Raw genomic sequence first — 21,740 nt, 5'->3', positions numbered from 1 at the left:
TTTTTAAACTCCCTATGAATGTCCCTAATAGCCTTAATTTAAAAAATTAAGTTATGTAGCTGTTTAAATAGTGCTTAGTCTAATTTCACTGTAATAAACTCATTCATCATAATCCCACTGGTAGAACACACAGCACTTAGTTTTATACAGCTGTGTTCTTCTTGCTCTTCCTCAGTTCATGTTTAGTATTATGAAAGGGAGAGAACAGTTATTCACAGTGGTCAGCTTTTTTTGCACTTAAAAACATGATTTCTAGTAGAGCAGAAACAGGAATCATTCCTCTGCAGTGCTGCTGTTTTTTCATTACTGTGATGCAACACACTGCCAAGCCCTGGTATAAGAAGTATTCCCCTGATGTAACATTTATCAGGCCCAGTAGGGATTTGTTATCTTGAGATTAGACTAGATACAGCACATTCTTCTGGTTAGCAATAAGCAGTAAGCTGAGGTACAAAGCTGCAAGTACTTGCAGATCAACTTCAGATGGTGAAGAATCATGGTGTGATCAGCCTTTTTAATGAAGTAACTAAAGCACAAATGCAGGATAGTTTAAAACCGATATTTTAAATAAAGACTTTGTGTGTGCTTGTTTCTAGGACATGATTAAAACCCGTGACTTCTTTAAATAAAACAGATATAAATAAGTGTAATTTTACTAATATATATATTTTTTAACTTAGAGAATATAAATGCAAGAAGAATCTTGCTGTGGAAATGCCTTTTCCTTCTAGAGCCTCTAATCCTCTGCTTACACCTTAGAGCAAGGGGGTACAGACCAAGGCCTTGGACTGTTCTAGCCCTTCAGCCCTGCACTTGTTTCTCAGTTTCTTATGGTATCTTAACCCATCCTAGTTTTCTTTGCAAACCAGGTGAACTTGCCACAAGCAGGTAGCAACTCCCATGAAACATCTTCCATGTAGTTCCCTGTCCCTTCTCTACCTCCCCCAAATACTTACAAGCTGTCAGTGCTGCTGCCCTGGACCTTTGTGGGAAGGCAGAAAGGGTGGGGGTTGTGTGGCTTATGTGGATAAGCAGAAATGTGTTGTCACCAAAGCAAGGATCCTCTTTCAAATAAAAAGTGGTGATTTAGGCCCAGTATTTGTCCTGATGTGTATAAACACTTGTTGATGACTTCCACTTTTATGCCCTTCTGTCATTTCAGATTTGCAGATCATGGCTGTATATTAGAGATCAGGGACGTAAAGTTTTTTCCTGATGGGCGCTCAGTTGTTGATACAGTTGGTGTCCGTCGTTTTAGGGTCTTAAGCCATGGCCAGCGAGATGGATATAACACAGCAAACATCGAATATCTTGAAGATAAAAAGGTGATCTATGGCGCAAAGTTATTCATACCCATGTATTGCTGGATTCACTTAAATGGCCTTTTTCTTGTTGCATTTCAAGTTAGCTGTGCGTTATTTTTAAACCAATATCATTATAAAAACTTTAGCTCTATTTTGGAAACCGTGAACTTACTTAGTCTGCCTCTTATTTACTTCGCTTTCTTCATTTCTATCCCTATAATTATCTCTACCTGAAGTGTTGCAGTCCCGTTGTGAATCTCAAAGTAGCTTCTGAGACTCGGATGATGTGATCTGACATGATGTGTAGATGAGGTCAAAGTAACATTTTAAAACTGATATGGACTTGCAACCCTTCTAAGAACACGTCTCTGTTATTAGAGAACTCGCTAGTCTCTTCTTTCACTGAATACAGAATATGTTTCTAGCTTTCGCAAGCTTCATATAACCTTGCAACTCTGGTTTACAGAACAGCTCCTCAAACAAATGTGGGTTTCCATTCTTAAAAAGAGATCTTAGTGACGTATGGTTACTGTGCCTGTACCAGCATCCATCAAAGCTGGCTAAGAACAGAGAATTGCAGGGCTGGGAGTGGTTTTTAAAAGGAAGTCCTCTTATGAAATCTCCTGCAAGTGATGTGCTTGTGATGGTTTTTGGCCAAAATGTGAATTTTTGGCAGTGCTTAATTATGAGTTCCTGGATCATCTTCAGAGCATGTCTGTAAAATGTTGATACCTCTTAACATTGAGCTTAGTAGTGATCTCATGCCAACTGATGACGTTCCATTCTGGTCACATGGCTCTTAAGTGCACTTTCATAGTTGATGTGCAAGCCTGTAGAGTTCAAGTAGGGCTCTTTCAGCTGGTGCAGGACATGCAGTTGTTCGTCAGGGCAGGTAAGGCAGATCCTGCAGAGATGCCTCCCCCCACAAACGGTTGAAGTACATAATCTATTCATAGTTATTACTCTGCCCTGTTTAAATCCCCAGTGAAGGATGGTAGAACATAGACGTCAAGGCATTGTTTTGTAGATGTTGCCAGAGACCCAGCTCCTTATAATGAGAGTGAGATTTACTTTGTCTCACTTGAGAGGCTGAAGTCTGAGTTCATCACCCTGCGTTCCTGTTACATTCGATGATGAGAAATCTCCATCCAAAGCTGCCTATTTATCTGCTCTGTCTTAGATACCTACCTTAAGATGAGATTAATTGCCCTCTAGAGCTGTTTCTCCTCGACTGTGAAGGGCATCCAGAGCAGCTAGCTCAGATGTGTCTGAGTAGCGCAGATGAATCCCACCATTGGTGTGTACAGCTAAAAAAATTTAATGATTTGCAGTGTTTTTTTTCCCTAGGGTTTTTTTGTGCTTATGCTTTTTTTGTTTCCCCTAATGACTAAATAGTCAGGCCTGTGCAACTAAAACGCTTTTTGCCTCAGTGAGGGCCTTTTTTTATGGCTGTTCCTGATATTGAGAAATCATCCACTTTTACCTGCTTGCTGCCTGCTCACGTGCCTGCCCTCTTCCACCTTCTCCCTGGCTGTTCTACCATGGCCTTAACACTTCTATAAAACGTGTTGTTTTCTAAATGCAATAGAATCCCTATCGTTTTGCTTGGCGGCTGTAGAATTCCTTTTATTTTACAAGACAGTGTAACAATGTTCAGAGGTTCTTTTGTGACAGGGACTTGAGTTTATGGGTTTGAAGGGATGAATATGATGTCCTGGGATGAGAAAGCAGGTCCTTCTGTTGTGCCAGCATTTAGGAATGGATATTAATAAAGCAGTAACTTCTCTAAGAAATGTCATTTCAGAACATTGCTTGTAGGGGAGGGTAAAAAGATTCCACCGTCACAGGTTTGAAATATGAGACTTGAGTACAGTTTGCTTAGATAAGGACATTTGAACAGCAGCTGTCACTGCATTATTGTGCTTCACTTGCTTTTGGGGAAGCATATGAACTCCATAGTATCAAACTTGTTTTGTTCCCTCTCCCTTCTTTTAACAATAAGGTTGAAGGACCAGAATATGAAGAACTTGTCCGCCTTCATGATTCAGTTTATGATCAAGCTGTTGCCTGGTTTACTTCTCTTAAAGACAATATGAAAGTGCAAATTCTCAATCATTTTGGGTCCATGCCAGGAAAAGAACCAGAGCCACAGGTAAAAGCTTCCCACATATGCATCTTTGTCCTAGATGTTAAGTTCTTCCACAAGACTGTTTTCTAACAGAGGTTTTTGTTGTGTTTTCCTACATCCTAAGCTCTTCTTACTTTACCCAATTTTGGTCTATTAGCATGAAGTGTGGTAAACAATTACTGTATATCAATCTAAATCAGCATTTGAAGAGATCATCCTTAATGGGGCAAGTAGACAAGAAGAGAACCTGAAATTAAATGTTGAGTCGCTACTTGAACTGTTTTATGGTAGCTTTCTTAGCAAACAGAAGTAGTAGGGGGGCAGGAAGGTGGTGTTCTTTGTGGGACAGTGTTGGTGAATGCATTATTGCATGTCTCTCCATCCTTTTTCAGAGCAACCCCAGTGGTCCTGCCTGGTACTGGTGGCTCTTGGCAGTGTTGCCACTGGAAAACAGAGCTCAGCTGGCTATACTGGCTATGACTTCCCTTAAAGATCGTCTTATTGCCATCAGACGTGTGTTGATATTTGTGACTCGCAAAAGACCCAGATAACATGGACTTCAGTTGTGAGCAGGCACTGACAACATCTCATGATAGGTTGTTTGGGAGGTGAGGGGAGGGGGTTGTTTTTTATTTTAAGGAGTCTTTCAAAAATGAACAGTCCTTTCTGACTGTGTCCAGCATCCATCCATTACATCGGTTTGTTATTCTGGGTATTCGCCAAACTTTGCACTCTATCCTGTTGTCCTGGTGAAATCTGAGCCTCTACAAAGCTGTGCTACAGTTAGAACGTAGCTGGTAGATGTGGATAATTGCTTCAAAGTGCTATAATAGAGTTGATGTTTCTATCCTGCAAGAGAGTTAAGTACTAGAACTGCACCACCGGCCTACATGCAAATTGGATTTCTACTTAGTAGGAAAAGCAATCTGGACAGTGGACTGAAGAGGTGTTTCCTAGACTTTCTTGAAGGTGGTCAATAGAAGAGGAGTAACACTTCCCCAGTGGAAGAATGCATGAAGACTCTAAAGAACAGTACGCTCTGTTAGTGAACTGGTAGGCAGTCTGTCATACACCCACATCTCTCTTTTTCAAGAAAAATCAGTCTGTGAGGAAAAAAAACCCAAGCCGTTTGTGGTCAAGGCATCTGAAGATGTTTATCTGAAAGAATAATAGCTACTGAATAAGTATCCTATTTAGTAGCCTTAGGTAATCCCTTGTGTTGTGATTTATGTGTTGTAACGGATTGAGTATGTACAAAATGTTTGAAGAGGTGTACTTTGGTTTATTTAAAAAAAAAAAATCAAAGTAATCCTAGCTGGTCTTATCACTAAATTCAAATCAAACCAGCTCCCTAAAGTATGATAAACGCTGCTGTGAAATGATTTCATTCCAAGTACTAGGAAGGCATACTGCAGTTTTCTTTGAACGTGTTCTGCAAGGGGAGCTGGCTAGGATAAAACCTGGGAAAGCTTCCTCTCCCATCTTGTCTGCAGTGCTGTGCCAACCTTATGCTACATTGGAATGACCTCTGTTAGAACATGTTTCAAACCAAAAGTATTGTAGTTTAGTACCAGTTGCTGTATGTGGTGGAAATCAGTCCCAATAACACCGTGAGAGGAGGCACAAACCGAACACTAAAAGGCAAGTCTCAATGCAAGCTTACGTCAGGTGTTAACCTTCATTTGTGTTTTTGATTTTTTATATATATTTTGTTTTTATCTAACTTTGATAGCTATTAAATTGGTTGCTTGTCAGTCAAATGATCAACTTTTGTTTAAATTGCCAATGAAATAACTAACAGTGTTACCAATTCAATTGGCATAGTTTCCTACAAGTAGAGTTGATACTACCAACAGGAAAAAAGTTGACTTGAATCTCAATGTGCTGCAAGCATAAGACCAATTTGAAGACTTGTTCATGTGCAGAAGTCTGGTAAGATGAAATGACTGTTTACCTAAATGGTCAAAGTGCCTGATTTCTTTTTTTTTTTTGTTCATTTGTCCTTATTTGTCAATGAAGATGTATTTTGTTTTTGTTTTCAATTTGCACATGAGTTCTGGAAGAAGACTGCATTAAAATGCAGCAATTAAGATATATTACCTGTTCTCTTTGGGTATTGTAGTTATAACCTGTGTGGTCTGGGAAACAAAAATACTGAGTTTTTTTCCTTTCAGCAAATGGCTACCACAAATGGTTTCTGTAACATACCCTGAATGTACTGTAACTGCCTCTACCTTGAACACGCCTTTTCTATTTAAATAATTTGTAAGTATATTCTCTGAATTGTGAAGTGCATAATTTACAACCAATGATGTAATAACCTCTACAGTAGCCTTCTGCAAGTTCTGCTACCATCACCAAAATACTAAAAATAGAAGCTGAATGCATTTCCTCCAGGATTCAAAGATGATGAAGACAAAATCATTGAAGAATAAAGGAATTTCTAGAGGATTGTTCTATAGATGGGGGAGGAAATGTCAGAAATCAGTGGTTCTTAAGCTCACTATCAACTCAGCTACCAAAGGATGGTTTGGCAAACTAATTCTCAGATGAGAAAATGGACTGTATTTGATCTTGCAGTTCTTTCTGTTCAACTTCCCATTCTTCCCATCTCTTTCCATGCTATGTATTTCTTCTAGATTCTCATCTCACTCTTCCCTCCTTCGTGTGTCTGGCCTAGTTTTGAGTATTAATAGTTTGGCTGCAAAGGGACACTGATGGTATTTGTATATTGCTGGTCCCTGATCTTACATGTGCTTAATTTTACATATAGGAGTGCATTTAAGGAAAAAAAAAATCAAGGTGCTAGTTAGTGTCTTCTTGGCTTTGCCTCAGTAACTAATGTGAATACTTTTCTTTGCAAAAGTGATTTTTCAAGGTATCTACTGTTGAGGTACTTCTAAGAGGAAACCCTACAGAACAGAAGTAGTTCTTTATTGCAGTTCTGTAATGTATAAAGAGACATTTTACATGGAAAGTGACATTGTTATCTTCATGAAAGCCTGCATAGTTAATGGAGTGATATTTTTTGAAGAGAAAGCTGAACTGTAGAGGGATTTTTTTTAGTAAAGGTTTAAAGCAGTTTTTGAATATTTCAGTGACTGATGTTTTGGATAAATGATACAACTTAGGAATTGTCTGTGTATGGATGCAAATAATAAATGAGCAGCCCAAAGCTGACAGTTCTTCCAAAACATTGAACGCTGATCAAATAGAAAAGCTTTAATAAAAACTATCACCACTACCCTGTGGTACTTGCTTTCTAAGGGAGAGTACCAGTTTCATTGCTACCAAAATATCTCTGCCATGTAATCTCTACAGCATCCAGTAGTACCTCATTGGAAAAGCTAGCTATCTCATTTCTCTCTTGGCTAGAGGAAATACCAACGTTATAGCCGTTCTGCGCTTTTGTGTAACTTGTCACCAAGGTACATGTGGAAGCATGGAGCTGAGCTCCTGGAAGAGATAGACAGGATTTGTTGCCTTTCTAACTCATTATGCTCTTCTTGCTTGCTGTCCAAGCAAGGATGCTGGGATATATGATGAGTCTCTTCACTGTGGTGAATGTGGCCCTTCTTTATACATCATAAAGAGGCCAAAAAAAAAAAAAAAAATCCCTCTACCTCTACACCTGTTGTTCACCTGTAAAGCTTCAAGCTACAAAATTATATATATTTTAACCTTTTTTTGTCTTTCAGAAGCATACTAATTGTTTGCCACTGAGGCCTTTTATCTACTGTATTTTAATATGTTCATTTGATAGTCATCGAGATCTCTTTGTACTTCTAACCTGTTGATCTTGTCATGTTTCTTACTGCTCCTTTTTCCTTGTTCTCCAGTCCACTTTTAAATTGATAAATAGAAAGCTGTACACTCTCTATTCTATTACATTTTACACTAGTGGAACTGGTATTTTGGTAGCGCCTTAATTTTGCAGTTGTGAAATGATTGTATCAACTCTTGTCTGGGGCTTCTGACCAGATTTAAATGAGTATGTTTAATGTAGATAAACTTGAAACCATTTTTTACTGTTTTAAAGCTAGTTATGAAATGGAGTGTGTACATATGTATAAATATAAATTATTAATCTGCACCTTTTTTTATCTAGTAAATACAGGAGAAGTTCATGTTCTAACCACATTTGGCACTTCTTGTTGCATAAGCAAAGCCAAAACTTTTTTTAAAAATTGCAATGTTCATTTCATGTATATTTGCAATATTCATGGGAAATGTATTTAATTTATGTGATATTTGGAATAAAACAGACTGAATTTATAAGTGTGTAATACTGAGTTAACTCCATTCAGTTTGAGTTTATTGGAAGGCTTTATCACTTTGTGAGTGTTTTTGAAGGCAGAAACTTGAGATTGCTGTCAGTGCAAATGTTTGTAATATAAATCCCATTTAATGCAATTGCAAAGATGTGTGATACCACAAATCAAACAGTGAAGCACTTCCCATTTTCATATTGTGCCACCTCTGTAAATGCCTCTCACTTCTAACTGAAAGAAAGACCAGAAGCATGTGGTCAGAGATTCAGGAAAATGAAACCGGTCCCTGCAGCTGTGGGAAAGCAAGATCATAGCTGAGAGCTAGAGCACTCGATTGAGAGACTTTAGAGCACCTTTCACATCTGCAACATGGATGTACTCTAGGTGCAAACCCTTCTTGTCTTCGCACTCACCGCACCTCTCTTCCCAGCCACTGGTAAGGAACTTACTTTTTTCTCACCCAGAAGTTTCCCAAAGTCACTGTTCAGTATATAATACTACTTTGTATCTCTGAGCTCTGCTGTTTCTGTAGGTAAAATTTGCTGTTCCTGATCACTGCCACTGGTAAATTCACAGTCACTGCAGTAGCACGGTCTGAACAGAGACAAACTACCGACATGCCATTATCAGAAGTAGACTGACAGTTTGGTTTCCCTGACAAGAGCCAAAGGGATGAGACTTGGTCTAGCAAAGTGTTAAGAAGCAAACGGCATTCAAGAGTCAATGATTAGATGTTGCAGTTCATAAACTCATCTTAAGAGTTTCAGCCCCAACGTGGGGAAAGTGGAGGAAGCTGCAGAGAGTGCAGTGCAGGATGGTTGGCTGAGTGCGAGAAGTGGAGCTGAAGGGGAGCAGGTCTTCAAAACACTTCCGACTTTGAGACCAAGGGAACTTGCCATTGCATGTGATCCCACCCAGTTTCCGCCACTACACAGAGGCCTGTTCTGGGCACCCTGCATGCAGCTGGACCATGCACCAGTAACCTTGTAATCTACATGGACAGGGCTGACCAAGAGCCGATGGGAAGCAAGCACCACGTGTCACTGAGAACTATGCCTATCCAAACCTGGACCGGACAACCACTGAAGAAGCTGAAGCGAGAGCAAAAGAGAATGTGCAAGTACTGTACCAAAAAGGGATTGAGGTTTGCTGTTTTCTATGCCCTCCTGGCCCAGTTGGGAGGGATCATTGTAGGCAGCATTAAGACTGAGTTAACATGAGGGCATGTACTTGAGCACTAATACGATTTGTGTTGTGCCAGCAAAGCCCAGGTGCAGTTTGGGGGTTAGTGCGTGCATGGGCACAAGGCTGAGACCAAGCCATGCAATGGCCTCTGGTGTCCCATGGCAACTTGCCACTGCCTGCCCATCTCACTGTTAAAGACCCAGCTCCTGGGATCTCTAGTCACCTTGCCAAGAGCCCCTTGGGAAGTGGTGGGGGGACACAGGAGCAAACGGGAGTGTAGAGCTCCTGTCCAGGCTGACGTGGGCTAGCAGTGAGGGGGGTTCGCTTCAGGCCAACCTGCACCGGCACCCTGCCAACGGCCATCACGCTGCATAGCGCAATGTGGCACCTTCACGCCTTTGTCCCCATCAGATATAAACCCCCTCAGAAATAATAGAAGTGGGACAGGGAGATCCAAATACAATAGCGAGAGTGGGATGTGGCAAAGAAGGGAGAGGCTAGAGGTCACGTAGTTGGTCTTTCGTTTCGTAGGTTCTTGGGTGAGAAACCTTTATTCTCTAGTCCTAAGTGTAATCCGATTGGGCTGCAGAATCAATTCAAAAAAATATAATTAAGAACACAAAACACTTCATTGACTGACTCCAGTGAAATAAAATACCTTTCCAGTGCTGCAAGGTTTAGACAATGTTTCACGGTGAGTCATTAGGCACGGGCGGCTGCGTGCAGAAGAGGGGCCATGGGACACAGGCCAGGCTTTTCAGCGACAGCAGTAAAATGCCGTCTTGTGGCAGGCAAACAAAAACAAGATTTTGGAGAGCGTATTGCATCACTCAGCAACTTCTCAGTGCCAGCTGAGCAAAACCACTCTGAAGGTATTTTTTGTAAATATTAACCTTTTTTTTTTCAGTTGGATTGACTTTCTCCTTTATTCATGCTGCCTTTGTGCCTGTATTCACTGAATATTTGAGCAATCAAACATCAGTTATAGGAATGCTCTTGTAAAATGAGTTGCAAGAGTGTGCTGGAGTATGCGTGTAAATGCCACTTGAGCTGTTTTGATATGCTAAACAATAACATTCTCTGAACCTCACTCCTTTTGCCAAAGGAAGGCAAAGAAGTGAGGCAGGGAAAGATGGCTGATCCAGCTTTCCTTTTTCCTGTCCAGATCCTTGTACACCTAAAGACCTTGAGAGATATAGAAGCAAAATAACTGTATGCAATCAATAAATCTTAATGGAGGGGTTTTTTTTGTCCTGCAGCATTTTCTTCAGTAGGAGTTGTAGAGACCGCAAAAGGCAACATATTGAATTGTGCCCATTTCCCTGAACTGTAGAGTGCTGCCATTCCTAGAGCATGTAACATTAGTGGTGAATACATGTTATCCTGTTTGTATTCCCTTTTGCTTCATCAAACCAGGAACCCAAAATAATGATGCTTAGTTCTGTCCAACAGCGCTTAAATTCAGAATGCTGAGTACTTGCTGGAAGCTGTTGGCTATTGAGTCACAGAATAAAAAAAGAGTAATCTGGACCAAAAAAAATCTGAGATTATGTATATAAGGAAAAAAAAAAGATAGGTGAATCTATGCCAGCACTTTCCTGAATTCATTTCATGAATGGGTACACTACATTCAACAGCTAGAAGACATGTGTGTTTTTAATTGGATTTATGGTACCCGGTGGGGGCGTTTGTTTCTAAATCAGGATGAACATCACTTGCTGACAACTTTTGTAGAGCTGTTCTGCAGTATTATGGGGTTCAGCCTGATCTGCCAAACTGGAGACTTAGTGTGTCTATAAAGGAAAAATCTTCATTTTCCAAATATTGCTTAGTCTTTGTTCTAATAAACATCTGCTGCTCATTTTGTGGAGCAGCCATGTTGGAGCACTGTGCTGGGAAGGAACTGGATTTCGAACACAGGAGCCACTTTTTATCTGAGGGCCAGACCAGCTCACCTCACTGTAGCCTAAGTTAGGGAGGCAGTTCTGGTCAGGAATTTGCCCACTTTCCCCTATCCAGTATTTTCCAGAGGTAGAGCTGAAACTTCTCCCCCACTCCGCCCCAGTTTTACCGATTAGCCAGTGGAGGGAAGTCACAAGCGAGCAAGCACAGTAGCTAGCTTTCCAACCAATTTCTCCTAAGGCCTTTTTGTATTGAGCATGACTCAGTCTCTGCAGAGTGTTACAGCAGCAGCGATACAGGTAGGCATGTCACTGCAGCCATCAGAGAGTCCCAGGGGAGCATGCCACAGGCTCAGCTGGGGTTGGCTGGCAAGACATCTCTCCCTAATCCCTCAGTTAGAGGCTTCTATATGTCCTGAAAAGTTTTGTTTTCTTTTTCTCTTGCAAACCTCTGGTAGTTGAATTTGAGGGAGGCTCTAACCTTTAACAAGTAATGCTGAATGCTCATGGCATTCATATAAATGCGATCCCTTCCTTCTTTAATCCCGCTATTGTGGCCTCAGGGCCATGGTGTATCACTGAATTCTTCAAATGAATTGTGCACAGAAGTCTTTTTATTTTCCTTCTCGTTTCTATTTTCTGGTCTCAGAATTTCTATTATTTCTGGTATGCTTTTTTTGCTAGAGAGGCCCAAATTGATCACACTTTCCTAAATGAAGGAATTATACAAAAATGTACCTCCCACTTTTCACATGTTCAAATGTTTTGTTTGTTTTGCAGATAGTTACTGGATTGCATTCAGAAGCTTTGTGTCTGAATTTCATACTCCTTATTTTTCAGTGGTGATGCCTTACCAAGCGGTGTTTTCAGGAATGTAATTTTCTTGTTTACTTTGCAGCAATTGACTCTGCATAAGTGTCAACTTTGGCTAGACCTTTCCATATATTGTCATTACATATTAATTTTACTGTGCAGAGGCTACTTGATTTTATCTTTATGGGTAATAACAGGTAATTCCTCTTGGAGAATATGTACTAAGACATTGGTACGAGTTGATGTTTTTCCAGTTGTAAGACAGCGTAGGTATACCTATTTTTAACAGAGAAATCTAGTTTCCTTTACAGATCCAGCTGCTGATTCTAGGTCATCTTTAATTCATCACTCTGGTACTTATGTGCTTACTGTTGTAAAATCTGTTGGCGCTGAGGAGTTAAATATTTCTTAGTTCTCGCTTGAATCATCTGTCCCCGTTTCGGGAGTCATTTTGCTTGCAAGCACGTATGAGGTTGGAGTCAGTCCTGGAACATGAGCTCGCTGCTCACGTCTGACATGCACGAGCGCAGGCAGAGGTGAGGGAACAGCTACTGCAAATAAAAACACACCTAGGGGCCCTCTGCGTGCCTGAGAGGAGAAGGGGCACAAAGGACGGGGTGAGGGAGGATTAGCTAAGGACAATTTCTTGCTTTGCTCCCATTTCTTGTAAATGGAAGAAGAAATACAGGAAAAGATGTGAAGTTTTTGGCTGTGTCTGTATGCATAAACTGTGTCTGAGACTGTTCTCTGGCACTGAGGCTGCCTGGCACAGAGCAGCCTGTGTCCCTAGTGCGAAACCCTCTTTCTCACCCAAAATGGGCAGCTGCGCACAAACTGCCTACGGGAATGGTCTCCGGGTTGTGCTAACCCCAGAGCTGTGTCTGCAAATTGGTGATGGGAGGGGTGCTAGCTGGCTGGAGCCAAAAGCCTTTCCCAGCACTGCTTAATTTAGTAGTGTAGACATGGCCTTGCCAGCTGTTTTTAAAGAACAAGTTTCGTGACTAGGGGTGTAAAGTACAAGGTGATTAGATCAGCAGGCTCCAGGTGTGGGAGGGTGCTGAGCACAACGGGGAGCAGGGCTCCAAGGGAAGCAGTTTGGCTATGGCTGGCTTCAGATATGATGTTGGTGAATGGCACAGCAAATTCTAATAAGCAGCCCCTAGGTAGGCACATATGCCAGGCTTTACAGCGCTCTGACTTCATCTCCCTAAACAAAATGTATGACTTTGGTCTCACAAGTGTGCAGGAAAGGGAGGGAGTGGAGAAGTGATGATAAATTTTGGAAAAAATCACAGGAAAGTGTCCAAAGGGGTGTGTCTCAGTTTGTCACATTTCTCATTGAATGAGGACAGGATACAAGCCCAGGCCTGTACATACAGGGTTGATGGTGACCGAAAAGCCTGGAGTATATTGCATCAAAAAGGAGCATAAGGACACGATTCTGCTTTAGAATAAAGATCTATCTGGCCCAATGCCCTGTTTCTGGCGGTAGCCAAAAATCCAGGGGAGAACAGGGCAATACTAACACTTCATCTCTCAGCCTCCAGCACTGAAGAGGTTTCCTGAGCCAGATGTGGTATCTGTGTGTTTCAGAGCCCTCAGTAGATTTCTTGTCCATAAATTTTACAGCATCTACTTGAAGCCATGGGAACTTTGAGCATCCACAGCCTTGCTTGTCAAAGACTCCCACAGGCTGGCTGACGGGTGTATGAAAAACTACTCCCTCTTTTATTGGTTTGAACTAGTCTCTTACTAGCTTCCTAGTCTTACTAGCTTCATGCTCCCTGGTCCTTGTATTGGAAGACTGAAGGTAAACTGTAGGGCCTTGGTCTGGTAAGGGCCCAGGTGGAGGAGAACTGGAGAGTGGAGGTAGTTTTTGGAAGAAGTCATGGAGACATGGCCTTACAGCTCCCTGTTTCTCTCTTCCGCTACAAGACCTAAGAGGCATCAAAGAGAGCCAGCAAGAGCTGAAAAAGCAAAGGGAAGGGATTCTTTCTCCAGGTCCCCAATCTTTTTTTTTTTTTTTCTTCACTTTTGTTGTGCTGCTAGTGCTTTCATAGACCTTTATCAGTTCAGAGAGTCCAGAGTCAGTCATTCACTCTCTCAAATTCCTCCTGCAATTCATCATGATCAGACTACAACCTAAAAATCCTGAATGATTTAGTATTGTCAGGAAAAAAAGAGGCATCTCCATCACAGATGCACAAGGTCTGTGGGCTGGTTCACAGGGGAACAAGTGAGCCAAGCAACCAGTCAACCCCAAAGCCATCTGGATAGACTCCACTGTTTGGCTTACGTCTAGGTCTTTTCCAGAATAAGTCAGAGATGGAAAAGGCTATTTCTGCTGGCACTGGAGGCTGTATTATGTGATAGAAGCATATTTTTAGCCATTTTTTTCTGTTCAACAGACAATTTTACCATCTTCTCTGCCCACTGCTTTAGAAAGCCAGACTGTTAGCAAAGCAGAACAGATGGTGGAGAGACATCTGCCTGCAACACACTAAGTAGAAGGTGTTTCTGCTATCTGTGAGGGAAGTGGTACAAAACATAGTTGCTAGTCAGACTAAAACTATGAATATCAAGCCCTTTTAAGTCTCCATGGAAGGTGGCGGCAGAGATTGGTTCCCCTCTCAGCTTTAGGAGATATAAAATTTGCGTCAGATGACAGCAGACTCCATGCTACTGCCATCAGTATGGTCACTGTAGTAATACTTGATTTTCACCTAATATTTGGGAGAGTCAGCAATGTTCCCAAGTCTCACTCTATGCAACATGGCTTTCTTCTGGCCAAGATCAGGGCACATTCCACCCACCAGCTTCTTCATCTGCTTCTCCTCTGGATCTCATGTTTCTATCACCATTTGCAGGCTCCTGCTGGCACCCTTCATCTCTTCAAGCTCCTGGCCAGTCCTTCAGCCATACCCAAAGCATGCCAGAGAGATAGAGTGGTATTCACAAGAAAAGGAAAGGAGAACTAACGCCAGAGACTTCCTAGACTGGTCTCATTTCTGTAAGTAGTGCTGATTCCACTGCGAGGAGCAGTAGCAAGCCAGGGCTGGAAGTGGTCCCAAACTTGGTTGGCAGGAGAGACCTGTGTGACCATGTCAGAGGGAGCATGCATCTTGCAACTAGGATTGCTCCTCTAGTTTTTCCTCAGGTAAAGCCATACCTTTAAGGCTGAGAAGAAAAGCTCACTAGAACAAGGTCTAATCAAAATGTTCTTTGTCTAAATGCTTTTCTTCTGAAATCTTCTAAATCCAACAGTGCTTTGCTTATAGCTTCCTTGCTCTCTCCTTTTCCTGCACCTTCTCTCTTTCTCTTTCCTGTACTGGCAGGCAAAGAAGCTGGAGGTGAGCAAGGGAGGAGAGGAAGTCTGAAAAGAAACAAGAACTTGCATCATTTTGTTGAGCCATTTCCTTGCCATCTTAACCTGCCTTAACAAGGAGACAGTGTACTCCTCAGCTCACTTCAGGTTCTCCTGAGCCGTATGGGAGGTCACTGAGCTGTGTGTAACCATCGTTACAGCCAGTATAGCAAATCTTTATTTTGGTTACCATTGGTAACCTAGCTCCCCCTTACTGAATATCACTTAGTGTCTTGAAGAGCCCATGTAACAGGAATACCAGGCTCACTTGTACCGTCACCCTGTCTTCTCTCACCTTAGCTCAGGTCTCAGCTGTAGCACTGGCAAAAATTCTGCCATTTGTGCTGCACCAGGTCGGATTAAGGGCATAACCCTGAATCTAACCTTTTTAATCACTCCCAATCACTGGCCAAAAGAGCACTACACTAGTCCTTAGCACACAGTGTTGTATCTCATGAGTGTGTTTATGTGAACAACTTTTTGCCTTTGGGAGTTGTACAAATACAAATATCTTTCCTATGCACGTTTGTACAGAGAGTTATTGCCCATGTGTTCTGTATCACACTGAGAGTTTTAGTATAATATTTGCACTTAAAAAAAAAATCTGATCTTTTTTCTTCAGAGCCACTAGTCCCTTGTGAGTTCTTCAGACCAACTTGAAAAGAGCAGCGCAAACCTGTGTATCCATGCATCTGTCTCAGCAGAAAATGGAGAAATTTGGTCTGTGATTGCTTCTAGGAGGAGACACTGAGGCTCCTTTCAATGCTTCCTTTCTTCTCTCGCTAGATTTTTAGATAGGAAAACATGCCTGAGTGCAAGGCTGTGCCTCTACTTTCAGTCATGTAAGTAGCCACAAGGTGCCATATGACTGGCTTCCTCTCCCTAAATACATTATCTGGCCCTATGTTCCAGACTGCCAGGATGAAACCGCTACCAGGAACTGGCAGAGACTGTGTTATGTTGCAATCATTGCTTATTCTTGTGGTTAAAACATACCCAAAATGTATAAAACATGAAACAATCCCTCCCATCTTTCTGGGGGGTCCTCATTGTGCCAGCAATGTTATAAAAGGTGCCTTCATAGTGGGACTCCATAAGGGATAAGGGAAGAAGGAACAATCCTTCCTGCCATAGTATTTTAAGCCATTTGGCAATTTCAACCCAATTTCCTAGAGAGACAGAAGTCTCAGTCCCAGTAAATTTGATGAAAACTGGCAGCCAAGTAGAGGAGTGAGATTCCATTAATGTCCCCGCTAACAAAAAAGCTGCATTTTTAGATGCTATCAATCAAGCAGAAGAAACAAATCTTGAAAAAACTAGGCTGTGATAGTTGTGAGAGCCCTGGGAACTACTTGTTTTAGCAGTAAATCTTCCATGTCATCTTGTTCTCTCAGAGCATGACTAATCAGTACAGTACACAGAACAGTTCTGGCTGCCGCTCTGACCCAGCACTGATTGTATCAGGCAGGCTAGCCCTGAGCCTAGGCTTTTCTAACATAAATAGACTACAGAGGCAGCCACGTGCCAGCGAGGAAGTGTAAGCAGATGTGAGCTTGCCTTCCCTCCATTCTGAGTTGGCCGGACGCAAACCAGCTCAGATCTAGAAGCTGTCTTAGCAAGAGCAACATAGGCCTTGTAAATGCTGGCAGCAGCACTTTTTTTCTTGCCACAACCTATGAACAAGCCTTCCCTTCTATTCTCTTGCACTTGGAAATATGCTTCTTGTCTTCCTCTGCCCTGATTCCACTGATTTTTTCCCCCTTCTGCTGCTGGGACAATAAGTTTGGACCTGCTCCATCAGCATCAGCAGATGTTACAGACACAGGAGCAGAATTTGTGTGTTGTCCCACTGGTTTCCCTCTGCAAACACATCATCTTTGAAGAAGGGAGGTCAGTGTGACAGGAGCAGTATTTGGCCTCTGGATTTGTCAGTGATTCAGCACTGCTTTTACCTTTGTAGACTCCTTGGCCGGAGCCCAGTGATGCTGCCTCTGTAACCCTCCCACACTCTTGCCCAGGCCAAGATACTCTTTCCTTTACCTTTTGTGCCGGGCTGTGGCATCTGGTGATGCTCCTCAGATGCGTCAGTGGTCCCTGGGATGCAGCGCCCCAGTGATGACTGCACGCAGGGGAAGCAATTCAGCACAGGAATCACAGTGCCTCTGGGTCTCTGCTGCTTTTCTCCGGGAGAACGTTATGTCTCAGCCACAGAATAATAGCTGGAAAACCACTGCTCCATTTGGGATTTCTCATCCACACCCTCTGCCTTGGGCTGAAAGAACAGGTCACTTTTTCCAAAGTAGTCTCTTGTTCCTGGCAGATTTTGGTAGGATCTCCAGGGAATACCTGTGTGAACTGGCTTCATTTGCCTTGGCTACCATGATGCTCTTAAGGAAGCAGGTTCCTCAAACAACAGGAAGAGAAAGATGTTACTGTAAATGACCATGCCTCACTTTAAAGAAAGGTAATTAAACATCTGAAGGCCAGAGACTTAGATTAATGACAAGAAGACCCGCTCAAAAGCTGGGAAGATGGTGACACTAACTAGACAAAATGCATTGTCCCTGTAAGCCCCCAGCTGCTAAGGGAGCACAAAAAGTTGGCTTGATGCTGTTTCTGAAACTCGAGAGAGAGGGTTTGAGGCGTGTGGAGATTTTGAAATTATATTAAGTGATGAATGTTAAGAGGTAATTACAGAAAAGGAAAACCAAGCAAAATGAACAGTGTTTTTTTCCTTCCTCTCCCATGTGAAATGGTAATGAAATATGGTCTCTTGGTGTAGTATAATGCTTTAAGTACTGCGTGTCCCAGTTTCACAATGCTCAGTACAATGTGTACAAAAACAGATTTGAGTATGTTGTGGTTAGGCTGTTTATCAGCTATCTATCTGCTTTACTGAATATGTATTTATATACATGTGCTATTTTCACTGTAAAGTAACTAAGCAATGAAAAATCCATTACCAGTCAATTAAATTTCACAGGGTCCTACAGAAAGCTACACAGCATGGTTGACATCAGCAGGCTAAACTGTCACATTGTTTCTCTTTTCTTTTTAAAGGATGACATCATTCTGCTTTTATTTGGTGATGTTATTAGTGTTAATAAGTAGCCTGTGGATAAAGAAAGCAACTACAGCATCATTTTGCAAAACTTGCTGTGTCTCCTATCCTCTGCTATAAATCCTACAATTATGGGATTATTGTATAGGTCTGGCATCATTCAGCCACTGCTAATAACTGAAATTGTCGGCATGTGCCAAAACTCCATTAACAAACACAGGTTCGCATTTCAAATGACTGCTCATTTCAGCCAAATGTGCACTCCTTTGTATTTTCTGTTCATGAAACAGATTGTTTTTTACATAAATGTAAATTGTTGCTTATGACTACCCCTTGATGTATATGCAAGGGGTATTTATTCTTTCTTTCACTTCTTGGCATTCTGTTTGCAGTCCCTTCAGACTATTCATGTTATCATGGGACTTTGATCCTTTACCTACCACAGACACTGACTGGTCAAAGCAACTACTGTGGAAAGCTGCTAGGCTCAGTGGTCGGTATATGCTTTTTGGAGTTTTTCCTTCCATGTCCTTCACCCCAGCTGTAATTATGCTGAGTAACCATAACCTCCTACTGCTGAGTAACATAACACTCCTACTGCTTATGTCAGCCTCAGAAGATACTAGACACAAAGGACTTCTCCCAAGACTGATCCTTCAAAAAAAACACTAAAAACCTTCTCCAGCTACATAAGTCCTTTTTCAGCTTGCCATTGCTGCCTCCCCTAAGCCTTATGATTTGGCTATTCATCTCCATCTCCTTGAACTTTACCACTGGGGTCCCGTGTTGAACTGTGTCAAAAACAATTGAGACCAAGCAGTTTCTTTGATGAAAAAAACAAAGTAATCTGGTTAGTCTTTAATGATTTTATCCCATTTTTCACTTAACTCCAGGTATTTAGTTATTCTTTCATTTCAGAGCTGCTCTAAAGTCTTACATACTGTTAAGGTCAGCTTGATGGGCCTGTAAGTACCTAAATAGTCATCTCTCTTCGTAAATATTGGCATTATATTTATTCATAAAGTAACCTTCATAACTCAGTAGATACTTGAAAAAAAACCTTCCCATAAAGGCAGTGTGTTGACTCCTTCAGCTGGGAGGCAATTTGGCATCTCTGTAGTTAGGTAAATAAAGATCCATGAGGTTTTTTTCCGGAATTGGTATCCATTTCCATGTTTTCAGCCTCCTCATCCATATCATATTTGACCTCTGGTGAACACTATTGTCCTTACTGAAAGAGAGATATGGCAAAAAAACCCTCCTGTGACACTAGTCTGAAGACACTTTTGGTGTCTGAAGTAATAACTAGTCTGAAAAGGCTTTGAAGTCAAAAGACAAATTTGTTAACCCAGGTGCAGCATCCTCAAACTGATACACCAGTTTTAATTGGAGATACCAAAATTTGTTTGTGGCTTCTTGACATGGTAGGATGCTTGGTTATTTAACCTAAGGACCTTCCATTTCTTTTTTTAAAAACAACAACTGTCCTTTTCTAAAATAACAACAAACGTATTATTTTCATTTCTAACTTAAAGATCTGGCACTTTGAAATCAGGGACCTAGTCATAAATTTGTCCAGAAGAGAAGGGGCTACCTTAAAATGTTTGTTCTTTTATGAACAGTAACAAATGTATTAGAAATGCCAAAAGCAGATCCAAAAATACAACCAGGTTAAAGTAAGTTGAGCTAGAAAAAGTTTTTAAAATTTCCACAAGAGGTCACTGTTATCATTAACAATAGACAAATAGACCAAATTTTAGAACTTCAGAGATGGGCATAATTTTCTTCCTTAGAGAAAAACTACGGTCATTCTGAATAAATTTTCCCCGCATAAAATCTACCCCAACTGCCTTACAAAATGACTTTACTGAGGTAACATTTTTTCATTGCTAAATTCACCATAGGAATCCTACATTTTAAAGATGCTGAGGCTATTGTACATTTTCCGTGCCAAAGAATGACCTTTGCGAATTAAGACATTTTAATTAGAAGGATTTACAAGAACATACTCGCAATTCTGTTAGTGATTTCTCAGGATACCACAGCAAAGATTCTAAATAAATAAACATGGAGATCTTCTGTTTCTTAACGTGGCAGAAGATGGCAATCACTATGTTATAGTTACTTGTGCTAGCTGGGGCCTTTTCTTAAATCAAAAGACACGTGGACCAGGGACAATTTGTAGAATTGTTACTAGAGATAAAAATATCCATTAGAACATCAGGTTCATAAAATGCCCTAGAGAGAGGTTATATGAAATATTATCCTGATGGCAAGGTTCATTGACAAAGAAGGAAAACTTTTAAACTGGGACATCAGGAATGTCAAAATTCAATCGCCCAGAAATACAGGGCTGACTAACTTCCACCATGCCAAATGGAAGGGGAGAATGGCATACTCTATTGTATTTGGCCATTCTTCTCTTTAAACATAATTCTTTCCATTACCTCAAAAGAAGAACAAAAAAAAAAGGCTTATTTGGAAGATTACCATGGGCACAAGGGTTTCTTTCTTTTCTTTTTCATATCAAATGGAAACGAAAGGTAGGAAGAACGCTGTAAGGTGCTGCAGGTGGAAATTCGCAGCAGCAGTGCTGCCGGCTTGGTGTGATCTGCTCCAAAGTGTCCTGCTGTCGGATGGAGGCAGTCACTCCTTGCGAAAGCAGCAGCCGCCTCCTCGGAGCCAAGCAGCATGTAACGAGCAGAGGGATATTACTTTAGGACAGATGCAGATCAAATGAAGCAGCGCTTCGACTCGGGCTTTCTGCCCAAATTACGGTGTAACTGCTGTGTTAATGGAAGCCCTGGAGGTGGGATGAATATAGGCCCTTCTCTGCGCACACAGAAGCTGGACCAAAGTAATTGTATACCACGATTTAGGCACAGGCTACAAGAGACAAAAATAGACATGGCTCTTTTTTTCAGCGTCAATTGTGTGCATATGGAAGGTGCTTAGGTAAAATTGTTCTTTAACCTCCAGGTAAGCTGATCCAAGAGCATTTCTACTCAACACCTTTACTGGCCTTATCTACCTGAGCAAATTGGCTGTAATAACTACTTCATGATACCCTATCTCCCAATAGCTGTTTGGGAATAGTTCCCAATAGGGCATGCTGTTTGAGGAATGAAGAAAAGCCACTGTATTTCCAGAGGGCTATGATTATTCACAAGTAATATTACTTTTTCAGGAGGCAAGGACACCTGGTGAGCTATCCCAGAATAGCTATTGTGGAATGTTTGCTTTGGAATAGTTTTTCTGGTCTAAAAAGGCCAGAGAATTACCAGTTAAGCTAACATTCACATTCACCCCAGGCTCGGTGCAAGAGCGCAATTGTGCACCTATTTATGTAATTATATGGATAAAATATGTGGCCAGGCGCTGAGAAGTTTTAGTGGTTGTGTGCATGTGTCCTACTGTTGTTACTGAAAGATATGTTCTGAATCCAGGGTAAAATACAAGCCAGATTTGTAGTGCCTTGTAACTGAAAAATGTAGTTTGGACAATTTTTTGGACAGAACTCTATCATCCCAAGCTAGCATACAAGCCAATGATGAAAGAGGGTAACTAGGGGATAGAGCCTTAGCTAGCAATGCATTAATACCAAAATATCTCCCACACAAACCCTTTTCATGTGACTTTTTCAAATAGGTCAGGCAAAATCACTTGTATTACTTGCATGTCTCTACCCATTATGGTTTGGCCCTTGGCTATAA

General features: G+C 41.4%; 1 protein-coding gene across 1 annotated transcript in view; it reads left to right on the top strand.

Annotated features, from left to right (window-relative positions):
- Positions 1-7,710, top strand: part of LONRF2 (LON peptidase N-terminal domain and ring finger 2) — a 36,702-nt gene extending 28,992 nt beyond the window's left edge. The window contains exons 10-12 of the mRNA XM_013954198.2: positions 1,163-1,325; positions 3,307-3,456; positions 3,825-7,710. Coding sequence (XP_013809652.2) covers positions 1,163-1,325; positions 3,307-3,456; positions 3,825-3,983 — 472 coding nt within the window. The 3' untranslated portion in view covers positions 3,984-7,710. The remainder of the gene's footprint in view (positions 1-1,162; positions 1,326-3,306; positions 3,457-3,824) is intronic.
- The last annotated feature ends 14,030 nt before the right edge of the window (positions 7,711-21,740 follow it).

This window comes from Apteryx mantelli, chromosome 1 (assembly GCF_036417845.1).
Source record: "Apteryx mantelli isolate bAptMan1 chromosome 1, bAptMan1.hap1, whole genome shotgun sequence".
Lineage (NCBI taxonomy): Eukaryota > Metazoa > Chordata > Aves > Apterygiformes > Apterygidae > Apteryx > Apteryx mantelli.
This window is presented reverse-complemented; position numbering and strand designations above follow the sequence as displayed.